Raw genomic sequence first — 12,319 nt, forward strand, 5'->3', positions numbered from 1 at the left:
AAGAAGAGATGCGTCTCTCTCAGTGGAGAAGGTGGGATAATGTTCTGGGGATGTTACTGGAGTGGTCATTGTATAAGAGATGCCCTAATTCTGTCTGTCTTCACAGGCCTCTTTACTGTTACCTCTGTGTAAGGTCTAGGTCTTGCTGTCCATGTCTACCTCAGAGTTCCCACAGGTTTAGATGTAGAACTTGACCTGAGAAACATACAGATACTCTTTTCTTTTACAAATCAGTAATTATTTTCTGTGATACAGTTTTGTTTCTGTCCTCCCACCTTCTATCCCTCCCTCCCTATCTTCCACTCCCACTATTTTTTCTACATTATTGCAGTAATATAGTCCTTTAGTAACAGTTACAAGTTTAGCATTCTGCTATTTAAGTGTATCATAACATTGTAGGTTTAGGCAAAGATAAAAAATCTAGTATCATGTTGTCAAAGTGTGTTTAATTGTTTCATTGTGAGTATTCCTTTTATTTGGGAGTAGAGATGCATACTACAATGTATCTTCACTTTCCAGTATGCTTGTCTTCATTATATAGGGTGGGAAAGGTGGAAGCATGAAGGAAAGTGGATGAGACACAGGTTTCAGTCTTTTTTTTTTTTCCCTGTGTCTTCAGGAGGGAAAGGGAAAATACTCCTTGCTGTCAAACTGTATCAGCACCCAAGGATGAAAGTCATATGATGATGTCTTAGTTACCCCAACATGGAGAATAGTGTTCTGAGGCACCCAGGTACTTGAGTGGCTTGGATAGTTCTGCAATGTAGTCAACTCATTGCATCAGGGTTGAAAAAAATCTTTCCAAGTCTATTGGCTGACCAACTCCACCTTAGTGCATCCATAGGCCCAATAACATGGCACAAAGCTTGGCTAGGAGAGTGGTTCAACCTGTTCTGCCTTCTGTCCTCAGATGTCCCCTTCTAGTCTAGATGAGCTGGCTGGCATAACCCCTGTGTGCATCTGGGCATGCTGTCCTCTACAAAGGTATCAGCAACTGAGGAAGCCCAGTCTCAGTACATGCACTCTAAGATCAGACTTTATATCTTGTGATTTTTCCTGTGGCTGGCGTTTCAGTCCAGCGATCTAATTGGGAAATCTTCTAGGAAACCTTTCTGGAATGACCTCAAACTTGACTCATATGTGTGCAGGCCAGTGCAGGGTCAGGTTTGTTTCTTCACCTGCAACAGTTAAGGTGGTGGATGCAGCTGCTTGGTCAGTTCTGCCCCCAGCACATTGCATGTGAAATAATAGGTGTTACAGCCTAGACCAGTCTCTGCCCACCACAGGGCCATTCTTCACATGTACCAGTAGGTGTCACGACCTGGTTGGGGCAACCCCTGATAACTCCCACTAGGCCCAATGCCAGCCCTGTTTTTGCATGTGTCCGCATGTATTGTGGCCTAGCTGATCAGTCCTACATCCCATCCATTTCTTGTGCACAGCAATTGGTGCTGAAGCCTAGCTCAGCCCAACTTGCTCCACATGTATGCTAATTGGTATTGTTGCTTTGACTAGCCTGGCCCACCCCCAGCCCTAGCTCTTACACTCACCAGCAGGAACTGAGCCTAGCAGGGGAGTGCCCACAGTCTTCCAACAGGCTTGCTATCAGCTCTGGATCTTGCAGCTGTGATCCAGCCTGACAAGACTTGTACCCAGCCTGAGCACTTGTCAGCGGGCGCTGCAGCCTAACCTGGTTGGCCTGATTCCATGGTGGCTCTCATATATGTCAGCAGGTGCGACAGCCTGGCACAGCCAGGCTTGCTTCCAGACCCAGCCGCAAGTCACCTGACAGGTACTAGATCCTTGTCCCAAGTGGCTGCAGAAGCCAGAGCTGAGTCTATCCGGAGCCAGGAGCCAAGAGCCAGGAGCTTGTTCTGGGTCTCCTAGGTGGGTTCAGGGTCCCAGTGCTTTGAGCTGTCCTTGACTGCTTTCCCAGGCCATAGGCAAGGAACTGGATGAGATGTGGAGCAGCCAAGACACGAACCAGAGCCCATGTGGGATCCTGGCCTGTGCAAAGCAAGGATTTTAGCCACTAGGCTACTGTGCTGGGCCCATAATTTCATTTTCAAACTAAATTTATTCCTAGGTACATATGCATTTGTTGATATGGTATATATTGTATTCCTGTGCCAGAAACTTGTTTTATTATATTGTTTTGAAATTTAAATATACAGCTATATTAGGTAGCTTTTCCTTACTACTGCAACTGTCTTAGAGAAATCATTCAAGCAGGAATTTATTTTGGCTAACCGTTTTGGAGGTTCATAGTACAAGTTCAGGTGGCCCCATTGGGCTAGTGTCTCAGAAGGTGGTGAATGGTAGCGTGCAGGGATCCAAGAAACGGAGACACAGTGGTATCCATGTGGTATCTCTAGAGAGATGTCTGATTCAGTTAAGGGGTTCATCCCAAGAACCTAATTCCACATAATTACTGCTCAAGGGTTCTCTTCAGACACCACTTTTGGATTAAGTCTCCACTATCAGTCCGTTCACATTAATAAGACTTAGGGGACCAAGTCCCTAAAACATGGGCTTTTGTGGGGAGATCCAAACCTGTACCCAAATTACAGCAGCAGTAATGCAAGTTGTAAAATGAATTAAAATGTGTGTATATTTTGTTTAGTGCTGGTATTGGTAAGAGTATTGTCATTGTATTCCCGTTTTTAAAATAAATTGGCTCAAGTGTTTCTGAATGTAACGTTACTTTATTAAGAGATTTTTAAAAAAAGATTTGTTTATATTGGAAAGGCAGATTTACAGAGAAAAAAAGAGATAGAAGAATCATCCATCTGTTGGTTCATTCCTCAAGTGGCTGTAACAGCTAGAGCTGAGCCAATCCAGAGCTGGGAGCCTGGTGGCTCCTCTGGATCTCCCACATGGATGCAGGCTCCATCTTCCACTCATCTTAAAAAAAAAAAAATAGGAAGCCATGTTACACACTGGTAGAGTTATCAGATCCAGAGTGTCCACTAACTATTGGCTGCCTTTCTCAGTGGTACAAGGCAACCTAGGCAGTTGCCTACAGCTGGAATATGATAGCTTTTAAATAATCCTTTCAGGCTATAGTATGGTAGGGATGTCATTTATTGTGCTTGATAAGCATCTTCAAATTTACAATATCTGGAAAATAAAATACAAGTCACAGACATTATCAGAGTTCTCATGTTTTCTTTTTAAAACTGATTTTCTGTATATTGTGGTTATTTTTTATGAGCCATAGTAAGTTGGGAAAATGAGCAATTTAAGGACAAATTTTATTTAGTTTTCATTTCAGTAATTGCTAAATCATATATACACAAATATATATGTAACCTTTGATTATATTTTCCATGATTTAAGAGAGACAAAGAGAGAGTTTCCTTGTGCTGATTTACTCCTCAAATTCCTACAGCAGCCAGGATTAGACCAGACTCAGGTTAGGAGCCAGGCCTCCTGCCATGGATGGCAGGGATGCAAAAAGTGAGCCACCACCTTCTGCTTTCCAGGGTACACATGAACAGAAAACAGAAATTGGAAGTGGAGACTGGACTCCAGCTCTTTGAGTCTTCCAAGATAGGATTTGTGCATCTCAAGTGGCATCAAAAACATTATCCTAAATGCCTACCCTGTCATTAATATTAGAATAATCATTATGTAGAATATAGTGTTCAGATCTGTATCTTAAGAAATGTTATAAAAAGTTATTTGGGGCCCGGCGGCGTGGCCTAGCGGCTAAAGTCCTCGCCTTGAAAGCCCCGGGATCCCATATGGGCGCCGGTTCTAATCCCGGCAGTTCCACGTCCCATCCAGCTCCCTGCTTGTGGCCTGGGAAAGCAGTTGAGGACGGCCCAATGCATTGGGACCCTGCACCCGTGTGGGAGACCCGGAAGAGGTTCCAGGTTCCCGGCTTCGGATCGGCGCGCATCGGCCCTTTGCGGCTCACTTGGGGAGTGAATCATCGGATGGAAGATCTTCCTCTCTGTCTCTCCTCTGCATATATCTGGCTGTAATAAAATGAATAAATCTTTAAAAAAAAAAGTTATTTGACATGTACATATACATATGAGAGAGAGAGACGGACCAATAGAGAGCTCTCATTCAGTGATTCGCTCCCCAGATGCTGGCAACAGTCAGAGATGGGCCAGCCTAAATCTTGGAGCCAGGAACCTGATCTGTGTCCCTTATGTAGGTGACAAGAGTCTGACTACGTGAGCCATTACCTGATGCCTTCTAGGACACATGTCAACAGGAAGATGGAATCAGGAGCAGAGCAGTAACTTAAACCAGTCACTCTATTATGGGATGTGAGTTTCTCAATGACATCTTTTTTAGATTTTATTTTTATTTTTATTGGAAAGGCAGATACACAGAGAAGGAGAGACAAAGAGGAAGATCTTCCATCTAATGATTCACTCCCCAAGTGACTGCAACAGCTGGTGCTGTGCCAATCTGAAGCCAGGAGCCAGGAACTTCCTCCAGGTCTCCCATGCGGGTGCAGGGTCCCAAGACCTTGGGCTGTCCTTGACTGCTTTCCCAGGCCACAAGCAGGGGGCTGGATGGGATTAGGACCAGCGCCCATATGGGGTCTGGCATGTTCAATGTGAGGACTTTAGCTGTTATGCTGCTGTGCCTGGCCCCCAATGGCATCCTAACCACTAGACCAGATATTGATTGCCAGAATATGTGTGATAAAGAGTAGGATACTAAAATAAAAATTTGCTGTTAATTCTATCTCTTTTTAGCATGGCTTATATGTTAGGCATTACTAAAACTTTTTTAGAGTAGAAGCAAATGAAACTGATTTTAATTGTATAGATGGTTAGGAAGTAGAAAAATTAAGTTACAGAAGTTTTAGTCTAATTAACCTGTAAAAACAATTTCTGAATTTATATACAGTATTTCAAAATGTTAGTTATAATAGATGCTTATAAATGTAACATATCTAATGAATGGTTGTTAAGAACTGTGAAGGTTCTCTGACTTCATGCAAAAGGTTAGAGGTTTTGCAAGGGCAATTTTTATGAATGTGCTCTGTAGACATTTGATACTTAGGTCAGAGACAAAGGAAACTGTTATTTACAGCTATTGTAGTCTCTCTCTCTCTTCGGAGTCCTTGAGTCCCATTCTCACAGAGAAATGTGATAAGGGCCAGGTGGCAAATTGCACATTCAGTGAACTTCTTAAAGGAGAGAGCCCTGAACTAAAGGAACTCAAGTCTTTCATAAGGGGCAATAAGTGTGCTTGACTTTTCCTCCAAGGAACACAGTATCTCTGGGTTTCCAGGGTAGTCAGTATCTTATAGCAATACTTTAAGAGACTCATGGAAAAACTGTCTACAAACAAAAGGTCTGGACTTAAAATTTTGCTAGTAAATACTTTACAAGGGAAACAAGATAATAAGAGGAAATAAAAACGTTTTGGAAAAATTTAGTGTTTGATTTTTGGAGAACGTGAGGGAAAAACAAACTTTTAGAAGTCTCTAATGTGCAATTTAATACATTTTCAAATTCAAAATTGTACACTAGTGAAATAGGTAGGTTGAATATTTTGTTAGAATCACTTGGCTGTTATGTTGCATGTTTTTGAAAGTAATAAAACCTTATTTTGGAAACATTGAATTTAAAGCTTTATAGTAATTCACACTTCTGTTAAATCTGGACACAGAGTTTTTCATATGTATCAGGTAAAGAAAGAAGCATGATTTTTTTGTGAGGTAAAAATATTTTTATTTTACACCAAACTGAAGTGAATCCGTATGAAAGAACCACCATCTCCAATTTTCTGCAAGCAAATGAATAAAAATAAATAACATGTGACAGTAAAAAAAGTTTTATATTTAATTTATTTTTAAATAAAATTTATTTATTTTATTTGAAAGGCAGATTTAGAGAGAGAAAGGGAGACAGAGAAAGATCTTCTATCTGCTGGTTCATTCCCTAAGTGGCTGCAATGGCCAGAGCTAAATGATTTGAAGCCAGGAGCCAGGATCTTGTTCTAGGCTTCCCACATGTGGGTGCAGGGTCCAAAGGCTTTGGGCCGTCCTATGCTGCTTTCCCAGTTTTATAAGTAGGGAGCTAGGTGGGAACATAAACTGGCACCCATATGGGATACTGGCACTTGGAGGGGGAGAATTAGCCGTTTGAGGTATTGTGCTGGGCCCTATATCTTTACTTCAAAGTATTCAAAGCAATGAAACAAAATAGTTTAAAGTTCTGCACATATATAAGCAAGATGATGAAGTTTAATATTAAGATTTTGATACAGTATTCATAAAAAAGTTCAGGAATAATATATGAAGTTCAAGAATGGTTTTTAAAAAGGGAAAGACAGCTGTTAGTTGAAATCACAAGCATCTGAAGACTTGAACATGAAAAATTGTGAATTATGGGACACTAACTTTTACCTATTTCATTTTCCAATACTATATGTATAAAGGAATCTTTATTGAATATATTTCTTCATTTTGGTTTGATAGTTTATCTGGGTTCATAAAATAAAAGATTGTTATAAGCCTTTTATAAAATTTCATAAAGCCACAGAGATATTACAAGAGCCTATATTTCCCATTTGTATTCTTTCCACCTTTCTTTCACATCTTTCCCTAAACCTTAACAACCCAACAATCCCAAAAGCCAAAATGGGATTTTGAAGGTAAGACTACAGATGAATGGTAGTGTTTGAAAAATAACATAGTAGATATATTTTGGAAATTGGAAGAACTTTGCTTACAGTTGAAATGGTAAAGGTGAAAAGTAAAGAGAGTAAGGCTAACAGTACATTGCCATGTCGTAACTGAAGACAGATTTTTAAAAGTATCAGTGAAATTACTTTAAGAGCAACTTTTTATGTTTTAAACTTTTATTTCTCATGCTACAGTTCCAAAAGCTCAGGGATTCTCCCTCTCCTATTCTCCCCCTGCCCCACTACTGTGTTCCTCTGTATTGTAATAATAGTATAGTCTGTCAACAACAGTCACAAGTCCAACATTCTGCTGTTGAAGTATATCATGACATTGTAGGTATAGACAATAGTAGAAATTCCAGCATCCTTTTGTCAGTGTATATTGAATAGTTTCATTGAGAGTCCATCTTCTATTCGGGAGTAGAGAGGCATACTGCAATTCATCTTCACTTCCAAATATGCTAATCTCTATTATATAGTTCCAATTAATGACTGTATATGTATACACATTTACCTTTATAGCTATTGATTTTGTATTTTTTGTGAAGAACAACTTGTTTTTTAAAAAGATATATTGTTTGAAAGGCAAAGTTACAGAGAGAGGAGAAATGGAGAGATTTTTTTTGCCTGCTGGTTCACTTCCCAAATGGCTGCAATGGCCAGAGCTAAGTCAATACAAGGTCAGGAGCCAGGAACTCCTTCTGGTTTCCCACAGGGGTCCAAGGGCCCAAGGACTTGGGTCAACTGCTGCTGCTTTCCCTGTCCATTAGTTTGAAGCTGGCTAGGAAGTGGAGCAGGCAGGACTTGAGCCGACATCTATATAAGATGCTGGCACTACCAGGAGAGACTTAGTTGGCTATGCCACTGTGCTGGTCTCCAAAACAACTTATTTTAAAAATATTCCTTATGTTAGGCCTAGAAAGTTATTTTTTCCAGAGAAATTTTTCAGAAAGTATGCATTTGTCTTTTATTTTGGGTAATCATATCTCAAAGAAAACAGTCAGGAGGCTGGAAACATATGTATGAATATACCTATGAATCCTCATTTATAAAACACATACACACACACACACACACCAGCTCCTCACGCCCCCACCAACCTGGAAAAACAGGTACAAGAAGAATGAATAATTCAATACTGCCTGGGGCTTATGTGTGTGTGCTGGCAAGTTCAGGGGTTTTAGGATAGATTTCAGTTTAAAAATAAAACATAAACACTGTCATTTTAAAAACATAAGTCTTACTCTTGGCTTATGAACCACCATACCAAAGTCTAATTTCCACATCACTAGAACATTCATTGAGAAATGTGGAGTTAGCTTTAGGTTTTGTTCACTAACTGGCAGGGTTTCTAACAAAATTATTTTCCTGTTTTCTGGTTATACTTGTTACTGAAGACCACACCATATTCCCAAGAGATATCATGTAGTTGAGCTGTTTCCCTGATACTCTGTAGCATCTTCTGTCGAAGTTTTAATGCTGCTTTTACCGTATGAATTATATCTTAAAAAGCAGAAATCGTAGGGCTGGGCATTTGTCCTTGTGGGGAGACATCAGTTAAGGTGTCCATGTCCCATGCTGCAGTACTTGGGTTTGATAGCTGGGCCTGGCTCCTGACTCCAGCTTCCTGCTAATGTGGACCTTGGGGAGGCTGCAGTGATGGCTAAGATAATGTAATCCACACCACCCAGGTGGAATACCTGAATTCAGTTCCCAGCCCCTAGATTTGTCCTGGGTAGCCCAGGACTTAATGGACATTTGAGGAGTAAATTAAAGGAGCTCTTTGTGTGTGTCACTCTTCTGACTCTCAAATAATAAAATGTAAATTTAGAAAAAAAAATCGTAGACATCTCAAAGATCTCTCAAACTAAATAAGACTGCAAAGAATTTCTTTTGAAAGCCACTTTAATGTAAAAGATCTACTTATTTTTTATTGGAAAGTCAGATAAACAGAGAGGAGAAGAGACAGAGAAAGATCTTCAGTCTGCTGGTTCGCTCCCCAAATGGCTGCAACAGCCGGAGCTGAGCTCTGATCCAAAACCAGGAGCTTCCTCCAGGTTTTAGCCACTAGGCTACCACGCTGGGCCCAAGTCACTGTATTTTTAAAAGAATTACTCCAAAGCAGGGCCCAGTGTGATGGCTAGTGGCTAAATCCATACCTTGCATGCCGGGATCTCATATGAGTGCTGGTTCATATCCCAGCTGCTCCACTTTCCATCCCTGCATGTGGCCTTAGAAAGCAGCAGAGGTTGGCTCAAAGCCTTGAGATTCTGCACTCACATGGGAGACCCAGAACAAGCTCCTGGCTTCAGATTGACTCAGCTCCAGCCATTGTGGCCATGTGGGGAGTGAGCCAGTGGATGGAAGATCTTTCTTTGTCTCTCCTTTCTCTGTAAATCTGCCTTTCCAATAAAAAAAAAAAATAAATCTTTATGAAAGTATTCATTTGAAAGGAAGACTTAGGGAATGACAGAGAATCTTCCATTCACTGGTTCACTCCCTAGATGGTCACAGTGGCAGAGCTAGGCCAGGTTGGTGACAGAAGCTTGGAGCTCCTTGCAGGTCTCTAAGTGGGAGGCACTGGTGCAAGTACTTGGGGTATCCTTTGCTGTTTTCCAGGGTGTATTATCAGAGAGCTGGGTCAGAAGTGCATCAGCCAGGATGCTTACCAACACTCATATGGGAATGCTAGCAGAGCAGGCCATGGCTTAACCCCAGTGTTATAATCAATTAAAAGTTGGTAATTGAAAAAGTACAAATATTTACCCATAGACCAATATTTGTTTGCAGTTTCTCTTTTTTTCCATGTTTTATGTATTTTAAACATAGCCAAGATCACATTATATATCTTTACTTTCTTTTGAATACTTTTCAGTGCTTCCACAATCTTTTTTTCCCCTAAAAATTCTTTTAAATATTTCTTTGCTTGGAGAAGTAGAGAGAAATCTCCCATTTTAATCTTCATTCTCCAGATGTCTACAACCATCTAGGCTGGGCCTGGCCGAAATTGGAAGCTGAGAACTCAACTTTAGTTTCCTGTGTGAGTGGCAGGAACTCAAATTATTTGATTTTCTGCTAATGTCTTTCCAGATCTGAATTGGCGGGGCTCGGCAGCTTGGCCTAGTGGCTAAGGTCCTTGCCTTGATCCCATATGGCCGCTGGTTCTAATCCCGGTGGCTCCACTTCCTCTCTATCTCTCCTCCTCTCAGTATATCTGACTTTGTAATAAAAAAACAAAATCTTTAAAAAAAAAAAAAAAAAAAAAGATCTGAATTGGCAGGAAGTTGTAGTCAGGAGCCAGTGCTGAATGTCAAGGCTGTCCATTAGAGGACATGAGTGTCTTAACTGGCGTCTTAATTGCCAGACCAAATACTTGCCATAAAAGTATTTTTTAATGACCAACTTTTAGTCTGTTGAACATTATGGCTTTACTTAGGTATTCATTTTTGGATTAAATTTGTTGCTTCTATTTTTTTTTTAAATTTCTCTTACCTTCCTTTATGAAAAAATCCTATGATGAAAATTCTTAGGCATGAAGTTTTCTTTTTTGCTGTTTTTAGGATTATTTCCCTGTTTTTTTTTTCTTTTAAAACATTCATTTATTTGGAAGAGTGACAGAGAGAAAGAGCAAGCAAGAGAGACGGGGGGCATCTTTATCCACTAGTTTACACTGCAAAGGGCCACAAGAGCTGAAGCCAGGCTTGGCCAAAGCCAGGAGCCAAGAGCTCCATTGGGTCTCCCACATGAGTGACAAGGGGCCTAGCACTACAGCTCTCATCTGCTGCCTTCCAGCATGTTAGCAGAGAGCTAGGTTGGAAGTGAAACACCTAGGAAGTGGAAACCAGTGCTCATTTGAGAATTCCAGCATCCCAGGCAGCAGCTTAGCCCTCTCTACTGCAATGATAGCCCCTGATAATATGCCTGGGAAAGCAGCAAAAGATAACCCAAGTCTTTGGGCCTCTTCCATCCTCCTCCTCCTTTATAACTCTGCCTTTCAAATAAATTTTAAAAATTTCAAGAATTACAAAAAAATTACTACAGAATTATTAGATCAAGGCTTATCAAAGTTTAGACCCTCTGGATATCCACTTGGGAGCTTTCTGTTAGTTTGGAAGGAAGAATTTTTTTTTCTTTTTTTTGCAATAGGAAATTGTGGTTCCAGTGGAAACTGCTATTCATTTTATTGTACATTAAAATTGTGTTCACTATGATTGAATGAAGCTGCATGTTAATTCCTGTGGTAATTTGCAGCAACAAAAGGGTTTTTCCCAGTCCCTCATTCGACTTGTACTTATGGTTAAATGCACACTCTGAGCCGCACCCTATTCTGTTACCTAATGTTGAGTTGAAACCAGGTCACTTTCTTTCAATGTATGTAGGCTTTTGTAAGCAAATTCAGTAGACAAGTTAAGGTTTGCCTTCGTGAATTGGATTTTGATCTGTTGCTGACTTAACACAGGTACTTTTCAAATATGGTAACTGGTTGCTTCACTTTTTTAATGTTAGGATTCCTCTGTGTTGCTAATGATCTCTCGTGAAGTTTCTGATTTAACAATACATAAACCCAGTGGTATAATATTATAAAGAAAATACGAAGCCTTAAAACTTCTTAATCTGAAATCCTTTTGTTTTATTGATGATCAGAGAGGAAGATATGGGTTGTTTTATAGAACTGGGGTTAGAATTTGGCTCTTATTTATCCGTGGAGTGCTTTTTTCCACTAAGTTTAAAACATACTAACAAATAACATATGTTCTAGAAGTTGCATTATTATTATAACTTTATGATCAACTAGTCTTGCTTGTCACTTAAGACCCTTACAGATAGGCCAGTAACCTGCTATTATGAGACAGTAGTTGCTTTCCTGAGCAAGATGACAAGCTGTTTAAGTTTCAGTACTGAAGACTTACTCTGTTTCTGGTATATTTGGAATCATACAGAGTTGTTGTTTGTTTTTTTAGTGAACTTTAAGGTGTTTTGATACTCGGTATTGTTTCTAGTAAATGAAGTCTCAAAAGAACTATCTAGCACTTGCCAAAGGTTGGCCTTAGGCTACAGGTACTTAGGAGAGACTGGTTAATAACAGGTAAGCTACCTATTTAACTTTATAACTTCTGTGCTAATTAAATCATCAGAAAAGAATGTAGCTAGAACATAATACCCCTCTACAGAAATACCTTCACTAAATTGATTTAATGTAATTCCTTGAGGTAATATACAAGAATAAGAAACATCTATAGGAACAGGAAAATTTAAAAGACATGTTTAGTTTGCTTTTCAATTTGTAGCATAAGATGTTTTGAGTGTCAATGCAGGCTAGCCAAATGTTTGTATTGAGACAGATTTACTGTTGCATATTTTAAAAAATTAAGTCAACAGTGGTTTGGAATTTACAGAATGCTTTCACATTACCTAATTTGACATAAGTCATGTAATATTGTTAAAACTGATTTTATGGATGAGAAAATAGGTATAGATGTGTGGAGCACTGAGGAAGTTATAGTACTCAGTTTGTCTATCAATCCTGCATTCCCTTTATTATACCATGATGTTTCTTATTGTCATCCAAAATTCAGAGCTAAACAATTTTAATTTGCGCAAAACATTAATACATTCAATATCATTTAATAACATCTTAAATTGCAACTTTTGATTTTTT

General features: G+C 39.6%; 1 protein-coding gene across 1 annotated transcript in view; it reads right to left on the minus strand.

Annotated features, from left to right (window-relative positions):
- Positions 1 to 2,851: 2,851 nt before the first annotated feature.
- Positions 2,852 to 12,319, minus strand: part of WDPCP (WD repeat containing planar cell polarity effector) — a 327,334-nt gene continuing 317,866 nt past the window's right edge. Inside the window, exon 16 of the mRNA XM_058667873.1 lies at positions 2,852 to 2,904. Coding sequence (XP_058523856.1) covers positions 2,901 to 2,904 — 4 coding nt within the window. The 3' untranslated portion in view covers positions 2,852 to 2,900. The remainder of the gene's footprint in view (positions 2,905 to 12,319) is intronic.

Source organism: Ochotona princeps, chromosome 8 (genome assembly GCF_030435755.1).
Source record: "Ochotona princeps isolate mOchPri1 chromosome 8, mOchPri1.hap1, whole genome shotgun sequence".
In the NCBI taxonomy this organism is placed as follows: Eukaryota; Metazoa; Chordata; class Mammalia; order Lagomorpha; family Ochotonidae; genus Ochotona; species Ochotona princeps.